Here is a 16,619-nt window from a genome sequence, read left to right on the forward strand (position 1 = left end):
TTCTAAGACTGTTTTTACCTCCCTACTTTAATGAATAATTGACAAGTACTTTTTAAAACATGTCTATTGCTTTTGTTAATTCTCAACTGTCCTTGATAAATGTTAGCGCTACCAGCCTTTCTGACGCTCAATTCATGGTTGCTTTTTGAAAGCAGCATCTGTGGTCCCTTTTCCTTTCATACAGCAGCTGTGTCTCATCTTCAAATTGTGGGGTCAAGTTTCACTCCAGAGAAATGAGCCTAAACACCAATAAAAGTCTCTTTTGGACGACAGATTTCATCCTGTTATACATTTTCTACATTTCAATAAATTTGTCAGGAAAATTGAAAAAAAAGTAGACTGACACTACCAACACAGTAGTGATAGAATACTATACCATCAGAGGTGTTGTCTTTTCAATGAGAAATTAAGCAGGAGGCCCATCTGTTGTCTCAAGTGGAAGTGAAAATTCCCAAAACACTGTTTAGGAAGATCTGGAGAGATGTTTCTGTTCTCTTGGACAGCACTGATCACTCAACCAATGTTACTACTTAACTGAGACAACACAGTCTGGAGCTGGAGAAGGGTCCCAACCTGAAACGTCAACTTTCCTGCTCCTCTGATGCTGCCTGGCCTGCTGTGTTCCTCCACCTCCACACTGTGTCGTCTCTGATTCTAGCACCGGCAGTTCTTACCATCTCATTGCTAATTAACTGCTAATTGTCACATTGCTGATCATATTTATGATGTGCAAATTAACTGCTGCCTTTGCTGCATTACAACAGTGACTAGAAAAGTGCTGCATTTGCAGTAAATTGATCTGGGACATCCCTAGGTCATTAAAATGCAAACCTTTCTTGATTCCTCCTAAGATGGCATCATTGTGAAGGCATGTGAGATGACGGTTGTGTGTTAACAGGGGCCATTCTTGTGATGCTGAGTCTAATACATGCAGCTGATTGATCTACCCCACCCATGCTTACCCCGTAATGTATCATTGGATAAATATACAAACTACTGTTCTCTCCCTAGTGCAGAATGATTTCTTTCATACCAATAAGTCTCAAATTGAAGTTTGCAGAGACTTTTCAAGAGTTTTGTGAAATAATCTCTTTGGAGAGTGAGACAGCAATAAATGCGTTGACTGCGTGAGGGGGGGGGGAGGAGGAGGAAAAAAACATAGAACATAGAACAATACAGCACAGAACAGGCCCTTCGGTCCTCGATGTTGTGCTGACCTGTGAACTAATCTAAGCCCCTCCCCCTGCACTATCCCATCATTATCCAAGCTGTTTTGTATAAATTAACAGTAACTGAGAAGGTACCAGCCTCTAAAGACTTATCTACAATAAGCACCATGGCTGCTTTGGCTTTCAGTGTTAAGTCTCACATTTACTTTGGACAGGAGAAATGTGGAGGTAGGAGGCTGGCTCAGGTATCACTGTACACTCTATTTGAATTCATGCAGTAAGCATGTGCCATTAGAACACTATTTGATTTGCTGACTTCTTCCAGCATATTCTGTTTATCTTAATCTCTTGGTTGGTTTGGTTCTTACTATTTGGAAAAGCTGCCAGTTTGACTTCCTTAAATTTTGACTACTCCAGAAACAAATTATTGAAACAAACATTAATCTCTCCCTGCAATTTGATTCATTGTAACTTACTCTCTAGGTTCAGCTCACCTAGTTGATCTGCATATACTGCATAAGATGGTTCAGCTCACAGGTTGCAATAGTGTAACTTCATTTTATGACCTAATGTCAGACAAACAAGACTGGGTTTGCACAGGCCTGTAAAAAATTCCTACGGATGTCATATTTGAATGAGTATTCAATATTAGAATAGGAGGGAAGGAAATTTGTACATTTTCAGGATTTTTTTAAAAACTAAGCAATACTAGCTGTGAGCCAGTCAAATGTAGAAATAGGGTGATTATTACCAGTAATTCACATCCCTTTGTATTGATGATCTGTTAACTAATTGTATATGTTATGCATGAACATTCAAAGCAATTGTTAGTGGAGTTACGCTCTTTTTTAACTGCTATTTGTTTAATCCATCTCATTACTGTCTACATCAGGGAAACGGGCCTCAAAGTGCTGTTCTAAATAATTACCTATTTCTTTAAAAGCATTATTAAAACACTCTTTGTGGGTAGTACTTTCACATTTTGAGTATTAAATGGTATCACAATTTAGTGCAGGAATCCATGATGACGAATCCATTTGCAAAGGAGTCTTTCAACCAATAACATTATGAAAGACTGGGCAGATTATGAGAGGCATAGTGGCTCAATTGTTAACACTGCTGCATCACAGCGCTAGGGACACAGGTGCGATTCCACCCTCGGGTGACTGTCTGTGTGGAGTTTGCACATTCTCCCGGCATCTGCATGGGTTTTGTCCAGGTGCTCTGGTTTCCTCCCACAGTCCAAAGATGGTCAGGCTAGGTGGATTGACCATACCAAATTGCCTGTAGTGTTAAGGGATGTATAGATTAGGTGGGTGATACGGGGATGGGGTCTGGATGGGATGCTTGGAGGGTCAGTGTGAACTTGTTGGGCTGAAGGGCCTGTTTCCACACTGTAGGGAATGTATGATTGTGTAAAGAAAATATTTTCACTGATGGAAGAATACCAAGTTAGGAACCATAAATGTGAGATGGTTGTTAACCAAATCTAACAAGAATACCAGTAGAAAATTATCTGCTTAGTGGTGAGGATGTAGAATTCACTACCACATGGAGTTCTTGAGGCAAATATGGGGAATAGAACATTACAGCAAGTACAGGCCCTTCAGCCCTCGATGTTGTGCCGACCTGTCATACCGATCTCAAGCCCATCTAACCTACACTATTCCATGTACGTCCATATGCTTATCCAATGACGACTTAAATGTACCTAAAGTTGGCAAATCTACTACCGTTGCAGGCAAAACGTTCCATTCCCTTACTACTCTCTGAGTAAGGAAACTACCTCTGACATCTGTCCTATATTTTTCACCCCTCAATTTAAAGCTATGCCCCCTCGTGCTCGCCGTCACCATCCTAGGAAAAAGGCTCTCCCTATCCACCCTATCTAACCCTCTGATTATTTTATATGTCTCAATTAAGTCACCTCTCAACCTTCTTCTCTCTAATGAAAACAGCCTCAAGTCTCTCATCCTTTCCTCGTAAGACCTTCCCTCCATACCAGGCAACATCCTCGTAAATCTCCTCTGCATCCTTTCCAAAGCTTCCACATCCTTCTTATAATGCGGTGACCAGAACTGTACGCAATACTCCAAGTGTGGCCACACTAGAGTTTTGTACAGCTTCACCATAACCTCTTGGTTCCGGAACTCGATCCCTCTATTAATAAAAGCTAAAACACTGTATGCCTTCTTAACAGCCCTGTCAACCTGGGCGGCAACTTTCAAGGATCTGTGTACATGGCCACCGAGATCTCTCTGCTCATCTACACTACTAAGAATCTTACCATTAGCCCTGTACTTTGCCTTCTGGTTACTCCTACCAAAGTGCATCACCTCACACTTGTCTGCATTAAACTCCATTTGCCAGCTCTCAGCCCAGCTCTGCAGCTTATCTCTGTCTCTCTGCAACCTACAGCATCCTTCGTCACTATCCACAACTCCACCGACCTTAGTGTCGTCTGCAAATTTACTAACCCATCCTTCTACACCCTCATCCAGGTCATTTATAAAAATGACAAACAGCAGTGGACCCAACACCGACCCCTGCGGTAGACCACTAGTAACTGGTCTCCAGGATGAACATTTCCCATCAACTACCACCCTCTGTCTTCTTTCAGCAAGCCAATTTCCGATCCAAACTGCTATATCTCCCACAATTCCATTCTTCCACATTTTGTACAATAGCCTATTGTGAGGAACCTTATCGAATGCCTTGCTGAAATCCATATACACCACATCAACCGGTTTACTCTCATCTACCTGTTTGGTCACCTTCTCAAAGAACTCAATAAGGTTTGTGAGGCACGACCTTCCCTTCACAAAACCATGCTGACTATCCCTAATCAATTTATTCTTTTCTACTTGATTATAAATCCTATCCCTTATAACCTTTTCCAACACTTTACCAACAACTGAGGTAAGGCTCACTGGTCTATAATTACCAGGGTTGTCTCTACCCCCCTTCTTGAACAGGGGAACCACATTTGCTATCCTCCAGTCATCTGGCACTATTCCTGTAGACAATGACGAGTTAAAGATCAATGCCAAAGGCTAGGCAATCTCCTCCCTGGCTTCCTAGAGGATCCTAGGATAAATCCCATCCGGCCCAGGGGACTTATCTATCTTCACCCGCTGAAGGATTTCTAATACCTCTTCCTTGTGAACCTCAATCCCACTTAGTCTAGTAGCCTGTATCTCAGTATTCTCCTCGACAACATTGTCGTTTTCTAGGGTGAATACTGTTGAAAATATTCATTTAGCGCTTCCCCTATCTCATCTGACTCCACACACAACTTACCACTACTATCCTTGGTTGGGCCTAATCTTACTTTCGTCATTCTTTTATTCCTTAAATACCTATAGAAAGCCTTAGGGTTTACCCTGATCCTATCCGCCAACAACTTCTCATGTCTCCTCCTGGCTCTTCTGAGCTCTCTCTTTAGGTCTTTCCTGGCTACCGCATAGCCCTCAAGTGCCCTAACTGAGCCTTCACTACTGAACTAAGTAGATGAGAGAGAATGAAATAGAAGTACATGTAGACAGGGTTAAATGAAGTAGAGTAGGAGCTAGCACTTGGGGAACATCAAGATTAACGTCAACTTGCTGAGGCAAATGGCCTGTTTCAAAGTCTGTCCTTCACTTACCCAGAAATTCTACTGGCATAAAGAACTGTTTTCTCAATATTACTGAACATACCAGAAAAAATAGTTACTTAAAGCTTAGTAGCTATGTAGTTGCCATTTAAAAGCAGGATGAGGTACACAAAGAAAAGGACCTACTGTTCTCTAACTGAGATAAGACACATTGTATTGAGTCTTTCCCGTTTCAATACATTCAACAAGATTTCCCTGGAGGAGCCTTTGTAGACAGTTCCGAGGAAATTGCACAAGTATGGCCTTGACGAATGCAACATTAGGTTGTTGAGATCCACAATGGGGAAGTTCCTGTAGCTGAAATAAGAAGTACAGTGTAATTATTAGATCTTCCTTCGAACAGATGGATTTTGATCCACAATGTTCCTGTTTACGCTAAAGGTCAAATGATAACATTTATGCAACAAGCTTAATCTGCTATGTAGCAGTCTGCTTCATGGAGTGCTGGGAACTTCCAGAGCCTTTAAAGGTCAAACTTCAGTCTCAATTAATATTCAAACAACATTTTTCCTTCCCCATGAGGTGCATTTTAACTTTTTCTTTCCACTGGCAATTAGACAGTAGCAGCAGTGAGGAACTGCAGTGGAAGAATGAGATCCCAAGCAGAAAGCAGTAGTGTTGGAGGTCAGGGACTTGTGAGAGCCAGATGTGCTTCAGCTGAGAAGGCTGCAGTACTATTTTGAGTGCTTTTTAAATCATTTGATAAGTGATGAGCTGTGCACACATACGTGCATTGCATACTAATACTCTGACACAGCACTGAACAGAACATGTTAATCAAACCTTGAATGATCAAGACCAAACAGGCTGAGGCTCTTTAGAAAACAGAATATTGAGAAAGTAACCTGAGAATGGGCTCAAGATTATGAAAAGGTTTAAGAGGATAAACTAAAACATATTCATATCGTTTTGAAAGTAAGGGATTTCAAACTAATGGTAAATAGGTAATAGTTGATTTTGTAAAGGGTTTATAAAAAGTCAGAGAGTCCTTTCTAGTAACAGTGACCTAACCAGGCATGAGGGGGAGACCAGGTAACTGTAAATCCCCAAACAGGATTCCAATCGAAGACTATTGATAATGTTGAGCTTATGACAGAAGGAGCAAAAAATTAAAATGCATTTATTTACTTTCAGTTTTGAATAATCAAGGATTGACTTTAGTTCAGAGAAAGACGAGATTGAAATCTGTTAGGGCAGTTATATGTAGGATACATGACTGGAGTAAGAAGCAAAAATAGTTTGTCTAAGCAGTCTGGGACAAATGAAAAGGAGCTCAGTTACCTTGGTACAAGAATTAGCTGGTGAAGCTTCCAAACTAAAATTGGAAATGGGCAGATTATTAAAAGACTGGGATAGCATAAGCTTTCAGTTTCACGATTATTTATGTAAAACTACTTCATATTTCAGAGACAGAACTGCATAGAAGCAGTTATGTCAAACTTAAAGATTTGGTACAGATGGATAATTTCTATGGATTTGAAATGCTATAAATTGTTGGGGAATAGAGTCCTACATATGTACAGCACAGAAACTGACCCTTTGGTCCAACTTGCTTAATTGCCCATAGTGTTCACGGATATGTAGATGAGGTGGGTTGTAGGGGCAACGGGTCTGGGTGGGATGTTCTGAGGGTCAGTGTGGACTTGTTGGGCTGAAGGGCCTGTTTACACATTGTAGGGATTCTATGATATAACTCGTCCATGCGACTGGATATCCTAAATTAATTTAGTCCCACTTGCCAGCATTTAGCCCATATCCCTCCAAATCTTTCCTGTTCATATACTCATCCAGATGCCTTTTAAATGTTGTAATGGTACCAGCCTCCATCACTTCCTCTTGCAGCTCATTCTTTACATCCACTGCCTGAAAGAGTTGCTCCTTAGGTCCCATTTATATTTTTCCCCTCTGATCTTAAATCATGCCCTCTAGTTTTGGACTTCCTTAACTATTCACCTTCTGCATGCCCCTCATGATTTTATAAACCTCTGTAAGGTTACCCCTCAATCTCCGACACTCTGGGGAAAATAGCCCCAGCCTATTCAGCCTCTCTCAACAGTCCAAACCCTCCAGTCTTGGCAAAATCTTTGTCAAATTTTTCTGCACTTAGTTTAAGTTTAACAACATCCTGACATTCTTAACTGCATCACGACATTCCAATTCCTATACTCAATGCACTGACCAATAAAGGCAAGCATACCAAACACCTTCTTTACTACCTGTGACTCCACCTTCAAGGAACAATGAGCCCTGATCCCCAAGATCCCTTTGCTTGGCCACACCGCCCAGGACCCTACCATTAAGTGTATAAGTCCCGCCCTGATTTGCCTTTCCAAAATGCAGTACCTCACACTTATCCAAATTAAATTTGATAAGCCACTCCTCAGCCCATCGGCTCATCTGATCAAGGCCCTGTTGTACTCTGAGATAATCTCCTCCACTGTCCACTACACCACCAATTTTGGTGTATCTGCAAACTTACTAACTACTCCTCCTTTATTCACATCAAAATTATTTATATAAATTACAGAAAACAGTGGACCTAGCAATGATCCTTGTGGCATAGCGTTGGTCACAGGCCTCCAGTCTGAAAAGCAACCCTCTAACCACCACCCTCTGTCTCCTACATTCAAGCCAATTTTGTATCCAAATGGCTAGCCCTCCCTGGATGTGATGTAACCTTGCTAACCAGATTATCATGCAGAACCTTGTTGAACACCTTGCCGAAGTCTACAGTAACAATGCTGACCACTCTGCCTTCTTTGTCACTTCTTCAAAATACAAGTTAATGAGACATGATTTCCCATGCACAAAGCCACATTGACTATCCTGATTTAGTCCTTGCCTTTCCAAATACATGGAGATCCTGTCCCTCAGAATCTCTTCCAACAGCTTACCCACTACTGACGTCAGGCTCACTGGTCTATAGTTCCCTGGCTTTTGCTTACCATCCTTCTTAAATAATGGCACCATATTAGCCAAGCCCCAGTCTTCTGGGGCCTCATCTGTGGCTATCAAACGTGCAAATGTCACAGCAAGGAGCCCAGAAATCACATCCCTAGCTTCCCACAAAGATGAGGATACACGCGATCTGGTGATGGGGATTTATTCACCTTATAGCATTTTAAGGTGTCCATTATCTCTGTAATAGGCACAGTTTTCAAGATATCACTGCTTATTTCTTCAAGTTCTCTAGCTTCCATACCCTTCTCCACAATAAATACTGACGTCAAATCCTCATTTAGTATCTCATGCATATCTTGCGGGTCCACACAGAGATGGCCTTATTAATCTTTAAGGGAGGCTGCTCTCTCCCGAGTTACTGTTTTGCCCTTAATGTATTTATCAGATCTCTTTGGATTCTCTTTAGCCCTATTTTCCAAAGCCATCTCATGTGCCCTTTTTACCCTCCTGATTTCCCTCTGACTGTCCTTATACTCCTTGAGGGATTCCATTCAATCCCAGCTGTCAATATCTGCCATGTGCCTCCTCCAATTTCTTGACCAGAACTTCAGTTTCTCTAGTCATCCAGTGTTCCTTACTCGTGCCAACCTTGCACTTCACACTAATAAGACCATACTGCCTCTGGACTTTTGTTATCTCATTGTTGAAGGCCTCCTACTTTCCAACCACCCGTTTACCTGCAAATAGCCGCTCCCAATCAACTTTTGAATGTTCTTGCCTAATATCATCAAAATTAGCTTTACTCCAACCTAAAGCTTGAACTTTTAAATCAAGTTTATCCATTTCTGTAACTATTTTAAAACTAATAGAATTATGATCACCAGCCCCAAAGTGCTCCTCCACTGATACCTCAGTCACTTGCCCTCCTTATTTTCCAAGAGAAGGTCAAGTTTTTCTCCTTCTCTAATAGGTTCAGCCACATGCTGAATTAGAAAATTTTCTTATGCAAACTTAACATTTCTCTCCATCTAAGCCCTTTACGCTAAGGCAGTCCCAGTCTACGTATGGAAAGTTAAAATCCCCTACCATTACAAACCTACCTTTCTTGCAGATACCTAAGGTTCCTTACAAATTTGCCTCTCAATTTCCTGCTAACTACTGGACGCTATAGTACAATCCCAATAAGATGATCTTCCCTTTCTTACTTTTCAGTTCCACCCAAATAACTTCCCTGAACGTACTCCAAGGAATATCCTCCCAAGTACAGCTGTAATGTTATCCCGGACCAAAAACGCCACTCTTCCTCTCTTGCCCCCCCCTTTCTATCCTTCCTACAACATCTATAACTGAAACATTAAGCTGCCAGTTATGCCCTTCCCTGAGCTGTAATAACTATGATATCCCAGTCCCATGTTTCCAACCATGCCCTGAGTTCATCTGCTTTACTTGTCAGGCCTCTTGCACTGAAATAAATGCAGTTTAATTTATCAGTCTTATCTCATTCTCTGCCACGCTCCTGCCACCGTGTGCATCTTCCCAACGGCACCAGCCTCTGACTTATCTCTTTTCTCACAATCTATTTGGGATGATACACTTTTTTTTGCTGTGCATTTTAATTTTCCCTTTTACGTAATAAACATCTATTTTATTGTTAAAGAAAATCTGCAGCTTGGGTGCCAGTGTTTCAGTGAATGCCCACCACATTAAACTGAAACAAAATCAAATGATATTTCTATCTGGGATTTTTACTTGTTCAGTGGCAATATTAGCTGGGATTGTAACAGGCTATAAATATAAAATAGTCTCAAATAAATACAATAGAAGATTTAAAAGAAACGTCTTTATCCAGGCAGTGGGTAGAATGTGGAATCCTTGACTAAAAGAACAATTTTGGTTAAACAGTGTAACTATCAGAAAGCATCGGTTGGGCCAAATGATTTGTTTCTGTGCTGGAATACTTTGTAAAGCTAAGTTGAAAACCATTTGAAAAATAAGCTATATTTTCTTATGTACATTTGTGGCAGAAAGCAGTATGCTTCTAAGCATGGGCTCTTTTCTGAAGGCCAGCTGTCAAGCAGAGTAGAAAGTCAGAGGTAAAGCAATTTACATTTACATGATACCATGTGCCCATCATTTGGGCTTTTTTTTTAAAAAGGTTGAAGAAGAGCAACTTAACTGGAACTAACATCAAAATGACGTCCACAAGCTGGTTAGAAGTTATCGTGGAGTCAAATAAGATGCCATGGATGCAATAGTTCAGCTAGGGAAAGGAGCTTGTGATGACTATCAAAGTTGGTAGCTTTAAACTTCCTAATATTTAATTGGCTGAAATAAGTGACAGTGAGCAAGTTGAAAGGTACTACTGAGTTGGCAAAGTAGATGTGAAATCTAAAACCATTTTTTTCAAATTGTGTCATCAAGAGGTAGCACACAGGTAAAACAAAGCTTATCAAATTATAAACAAATGTACACTTAGGAACTGAGCAACATGCCATAAGCTAACAATGTACTTACGTTGCCACGCCTAGTGGCCACTGATAAACATCCTCCTCATTTACCCAAGGGCTGTCATACACAAGAAAAATCAAATCGATAAATCCTCCGTGTTTTTTGAGGTAGGGTTCAATCCAGTCATTTTCACACTTCTCATTGCCAAGGAGAACGACAGCTACATGTTGAAGTTTGTTTGTCCGGAGGAGTGTCTGCACATAGTGCAGCCACTGGGTGGCAAACTTGATCTTCCCTCCTTCCCTGCCATTTAGCACAAGCACCACATTCTCGGTATCTAGTGGGATGTTTCCAGGAACTGCTGTAGGGCCAGTGCAGAAACTGAAGAAAAATAAAGTAAAACTAAAATAGGCAAAATGGCATATCGAATCCTATAGTACTGTTGAAAAATATTTGCAGCAAGAGGCCAATTTAACCATTAGGAAAAGTGTTCACATTTCATTATCAATCTCAGCCAATGTACTGTTTTGACAAATCACGGAATCATGCAGCAGTGATGAAGGATCATTGAAAGAGTTAGCTGAATAATCCTTTCGTGCTCTAGCATATAACTCTATTTTAACTTTCTTATTCCCGGATACAAATTCCTTTTTGAAGGGTGCTATTGAATTGTTTCTGTTACCTGTTAAATCAATGAACACAGATCATAACTCACTGGGTTAAAAAAAATCTCTTCATTTCCTTCTTGGCTCTTTGGCCATTGATTTTAAATCTGTATCCTTTAAATAACAGGCCTACCAACAGGAAAAACGTTCTCTCAATTTACTGCAAAACGCTATAAAATCTTCAGCGCCTCTCCCACATTATCCCTCATCATTCACTTCCCCAAGGAGAATTCAAACAATAATTTAGTTAACTTTATGACAAGAACAAAACTATTTTCAGTGAAGTAAGTTAGGTCAAATCCTGAATTATTATCCTGTAATTCCAAACCCATTTAATTTTAAACTGCAGTGTTCACAATGCTCAAAATCTTAAATGCATGGATGCAGTGAAAGATAGCAAAGAAATTAAAGATTATGAAGCGGGGCGAAAAGTGAGAAGTACTTTAACAGAAAGCACTGTGGAAGGTAGTGGGATCGGCGTCCTCATTCTTCACTTTGGTTTGGGGTGGCAAGGTGGCGCAGTGGTTAGCACTGCTGCCTCACAGTGCCAGGGACCCAAGCTCAATTCCGACCCTAGGGAACTATCTGAGTTCTGAGCAAGGGTCAGCGAACCCAAAACATTAACTCTGTTTTCTCCTTCACAGTTGCTGCCAGACCTGCTGAGCTTTTCCAGCAACTTTGTTTTGTTCCTGATTTACAGCATCCGCAGTTCTTTTGGTTTTTATCTGTGTGGAGTTTGCACATTCTCCCTGTGTCTGAGTGGGTTTCCTCCACAGTCCAAGGATGTCCAGATTAGGTGGACTGGCCATACTAAATTGCCCATAGTGTTCAGGGTTGTGTGCATTAGATGGATTCACCATGGGAAATGCAGAGTTACAGGGATAGGGTAGAGAGGTGAGTCTGGTTTGGATGCTCTTTGGAGCACTGGTGTGTGCTTGTGGGGCCAAATGGCCAGTTTCCACACTGTAGGGATTCTACGATTCTATAAAACATTTTCACCAAATGATATTGATTGTAAGTCCCTTTCCTGTTACTAGTTTATAATTCCTCAAGCTAGCTCGATATCCCTTTTTGATGATAAGAATTAGGTTTATTGTTCCAAGTCCCCTGGCAGTGTTACTTTTTATTAAAGGTTTTTAATATCTGGATACAGGTGCATTGCCTATCTCCTTCCTGCTTTCTATTCACTACGCAAAAACTAAAATCATGGGCTTTATTCATTAAATCATCACAACAAAACACAAATGTGGTGCAAAGTTAATAACTTTTCATTTTGGTAGGGCATGGATCAAGGCATTAGGAAAGACAGTTTAGAAAGTTAGTTCCTGACTATAGCCTCAAAATTGCTTTGGGTAAAAGTCTCTCTCTTATACAGAACAAAATCCAAAATTCATGTGATAGTAAACTTTTACCTAAGATGTAAATTTCCAGCCTTCAGTTGCCCTTCTCTCCACTGAGCTGTCACATCGTTTGGTGTAAGCTGGCCACCAAGAATATGTTGCCAGAGATAAAGCCCTATTTTAAAGAGGATGGGTTTAGAGCTGTAGAACTGAAAGCCAGTTATTATGCAACAGTATCAGTACCAGGCATATAAACAATTGACTTCAGAAAGAGGCTTTTAAATGACATTATTTTTTCTATAGGTACAAAAGTGATTTATGAACATTTTCAAATTTTTAAAATAGAACCCTACCTTATTCCAATCCTCCAAGGTGCAAACTCTGACTACAAGAAGAAACTTCAACACTTAGTTATTCTTTAAGTCTGTATGTTGGTGGTTTTGAATGGTGATGGAATCAGGTTAATGCAGTGGGTTCATAGGCACTGAGAAATGGATCAAGAATCCCTTCTAGCCATCACAGTCAAACAAATAAGCTTTTTTAATCACAACCCAAGGAACCATATGTATGACGTTTAAATGTACCATGTCACTCAGAGCCCTTCAATATGGTTCTGCTTTTCTTGGCAATTCTTTACTGACATTCAGAAGGTCCTCTCTACTGTTTAGGTTTATTCTGTGGATACTGGATCATTCCTGAGTCCTTGCCAAGGTAATCATTATTCTTTTGTCAGTTTTCACAGTGAAGATTTCAGTAGCATAGAACAGTATTGTCGTCAATAAGCCCAGTTATATCTTTATTTGATATTCCTCTGCCTGTACTTGCAGCTAGGTTTGTGGTAAAGTGCTCAAGAGCTGAATATGATCTATTTTTATCTCCCAAAGTTAGGGTTGTAGTGAACTGTAGCATCGCCAATGCCATTCCAGCTGATATATAACTCTGATTAGATACCACTTGGAGTGCTGTGAGCAGATCTGGGATCTCAGGAAGAATATACTGCCTTGGAGGGAGTACAATTTAGGTTCAAAAGGATGATACATGGACTTTGGTAACTGCAGATGCTGGAGAATCGGAGATAACAAAATGTGGAGTTGGATGAACATAGCAGGCCAAGGAGCACCTTGGGAGCACAAAATCTGACGTTTCGGGCCTAGACCCTTCATCAGAAAAGGGGCATGGGGAGAGGATTCTGAAATAAATAGCGAGAGGGGGGAGGCGGACTGAAGATGGATAGAGGAGAAGATAGGTGGGGAAGTAGGGAGGGGATAGGTCAGTAAGGCGGCAGAAAAACTGCTCAATGTCCAGATGTGACTGGTATTCATTTAGATATGGTCACGGTTGAGGCCAAATTGGGAAGGCTTAAATGTGGACTGTAGTCCATTGGGGATAATCTGCCTCTATAGGCAGGTGCTGAGGAAGGTGATGTGGCCATGGTACCTGGTTTGCTTCAGGACATGGGCGAGCAGTTTCAAGGCCAATGAGATGACAAGAGAGTTGCAGTGGGAGAGAGATCCCCTCAGGTTGGTCCGGAGGGAGGAGGGTAACTTCTTCAGTTTTTATGCTCCGAAGATGCTGCTTGGCCTGCTGTGTTCATCCAGCTCCACACTTTGTTATCTCGGATTCTCCAGCATCTGCCATTCCCATTATCTCTGATCACAATTTTAACCTCACTGCAAAGCCTCTTCCAGATGCCTAACCTGAAGAAGTTACCCTCCTCCCTCTGGGCCAACCTCAGGGGATCTCTCTCCCACTGCAACTCTCTTGTCATCTCGTTGGCCTTGAAACTGCTCGACCATGTCCTGAAGCAAACCAGGTACCACATCACCTTCCTCAGCACCTGCCTACAGACCACCTATCTTCTCCTCTATCCATCTTCAGTCCGCTTCCCCCTCTCTCCCTACTTATTTCAGAACGGTCTCCCAATCCCCCTTTTCTGATGAAGGGTCTAGGGCCGAAACGTCAGCTTTTGTGCTCCCAAGATGCTGCTTGGCCTGCTGTGTTCATCCAGCCCCACACTTTGTTATAATTGGACTTTGGGCTTTGTTATGAGGAGAAATCATACAAATTAGGCCTCTTTTCTTTAGAATTTAGAAGGTTAACTGGTAATTTGTTCAAAGTCTTCAAGATATTAAAGGAGAAAAAGGAGAAGACAGGGTAGATAAAGACAAACTATGTCCGCTGGTTGGAGATTCCAGAACTAGGAGGCATGGTCTAAAAATTAGAGCCAGTCTGTTCAGAAGAGATCCAAAACAGAAGCTGCTGAAAAATCAGAGCTAACATTGATTTTCTCAGAACTTCTGAGGAAGGGTCATCAGACCCAAAACGATAACTCTGTTTTCTCCTCCACTGATGCTGCCAGGCCTGCTGAGCTTTTCTAGCAACTTCTGTTTTTGTTCCTGATTTACAGCATCCGCAGTTTTTATTTGTTCAGAAGAGGTATTATGAAGCGTTTTTACACATTAAGAAGATAGCAATTTGGAACGCTTTTCCACATACAGCAGTTGATGGTAGATTAGTTATTAATTTTAAATCTGAGGTAAGTTTTTGTTAAGCAAAGATATTAGGAGATATGGATCAAAGACAGGTACATGAAATTAGGCCACAGATCAGCCATTATCTTACTAAATGGTGGAATAGGCTTGAGGACTACTCCTGTTCCTAACTGTTAACACAACATGGATTGAAAATTTGGCGAATGACTCTTTGGTGAGCACACCTCAGCAACTCACAAGATGGTCTTCCAGAGGCAACTGGGGAGCATCAGATGTATTTTCAAACAGACAGCGGGGCAGTATATTTCCACAGGTTGGCAATGCATAGCACAAGGCTGGAGACTTCCCATATCTCTGGCTTGTGCCACATAATCAGCAAATGCTTGAATGAGAAACTTCACCAGGGAGGAGGAAGTGGGAGCAAACCACAGAACAACCCTAACGACTAGATCTCCACTCTCTCCTAACACACCACAAAGCAGATCACAGCTTGAGCACAGCAACCCCTCCTTCCATCCCCTCCATAAACACAAACAACTTCAGGGGTTCGACACGGGAGATTTTGAGAGGATGCTTCTCTGGATGGAGTGTTGTCCTAGAGGTTCACAGTCTCAGAATGAAGGGCTAGTGGTCATTTTTGTACTAGGATGAAAGAAATATCTGTACTCGAGGGGCTGTAAACAACTGCATTCTTCTACTCAAGAGGATTGTGGGTGCTCAGTCACATATCCAAAATTTACAATCAGTAGTTTTGGGACACTAAGGGAATCATATGGAGGTAGGGTGGAAAAGTGAAAATGAGGTAGAACATCAATTACAATCCTATTTTGGTGAAACTGTCTTCAGGGAGCATATGGTCTATTCATGCTCCGATTTTTAACAGAGTCAAGCATCCTGCCAGATAAGCCATCAGGCAGCAGCCATCTGTTTCTGTTGTATTGAGTGTTGTTTTGGCTCAGAAGTTGGAAGAGCTTTCCATCAAGACGATACTGGATGCTGACAATGGGTGGTCAGTTCTCACAGATGAGGCAGATAATGATGCTCCGTTCAGTGATGAATAAAGTGGGGGTGATTACACAACCATGTTTGACCCTCATCTGGATGTAAAAGTGGCCGGTTTCAAATCCTACACTCAAAACACTTTACCTTCCAGTGCTTCATCTATGAAGTTTGGCCTGTCCTTAAACATTGTTACGACGAAGGCCCTCCAACAACTAGGGCAGCACAATGGTGAGCACTGCTGCCTCACAGCAACAGAGACCCAGGTTCGATTCTAGCCCCGGGTGACAGTCTATGTGGTTTTTCGTTTTCTCTGCATGTCTGTGTGGGTTTCCACTGAGTACTCCAGTTTCCTCCCATTGTTCAAAGATTTGCAAATTAGGTGGTTTGACCATGCTAAATTGACCCATAGTATCCAGTGATGTTCAGGCTAGGTTGGTTAGCCTTGGTAAATGCAGAGTAATGTGGGGACAGGTGGACGTGGGTGGGTGCTCTTCAGTGCAGACATGATAGGTCGAATGGCCTCTACCTGTACTGTAGAGATTCCATGATTCTAATCTTCCCCAGGCCAACTGAGCATCCACCACACCACCTATGTGGTTGGGTGTCTCTGGAATATGTGCGGCATCACTGTTTAGTAGCCAACTTTCCAAGGGACCACCAAAGTAGGCCAGCTTAGATATACCTGTGCCAGTGCTATCTTCTTCAAGCTGCAACACCATGCCTTTGCTAATAGGATCCTCTGGAAGTCAATCTAGGCCCTGGTCTACAAGACTATGTGGCAACCAGCCCTACTACAACAAAACCAGAACAATCTACTGACATCATATTCCGACTCTTCAGAGCTTCCACTAGCGGTGTATTGGTTGAATTAGTGGGATCAAATGGGAAGACCATTGTACAAATCTGATTTTCCTTCATAAAGCTGCACCCTCCAGCATTGAAACCAG

The 16,619-nt window shown here is 41.6% G+C and overlaps 1 protein-coding gene across 5 annotated transcripts in view; it reads right to left on the minus strand.

Annotated features, from left to right (window-relative positions):
* The window catches only part of rxylt1 (ribitol xylosyltransferase 1), a 57,265-nt gene that overhangs the window by 20,301 nt on the left and 20,345 nt on the right, over positions 1 to 16,619 (minus strand). For all 5 annotated transcript variants that reach the window (XM_048549399.2, XM_048549397.2, XM_048549396.2 and 2 more), the window contains 3 exons: positions 12,251 to 12,353; positions 10,240 to 10,554; positions 4,951 to 5,121 (listed from right to left, as the gene is read on the minus strand). In XM_048549399.2, the coding sequence (XP_048405356.2) occupies positions 4,951 to 5,121; positions 10,240 to 10,554; positions 12,251 to 12,353 (589 nt within the window). The remainder of the gene's footprint in view (positions 1 to 4,950; positions 5,122 to 10,239; positions 10,555 to 12,250; positions 12,354 to 16,619) is intronic.

Source organism: Stegostoma tigrinum, chromosome 18 (genome assembly GCF_030684315.1).
Source record: "Stegostoma tigrinum isolate sSteTig4 chromosome 18, sSteTig4.hap1, whole genome shotgun sequence".
Lineage (NCBI taxonomy): Eukaryota > Metazoa > Chordata > Chondrichthyes > Orectolobiformes > Stegostomatidae > Stegostoma > Stegostoma tigrinum.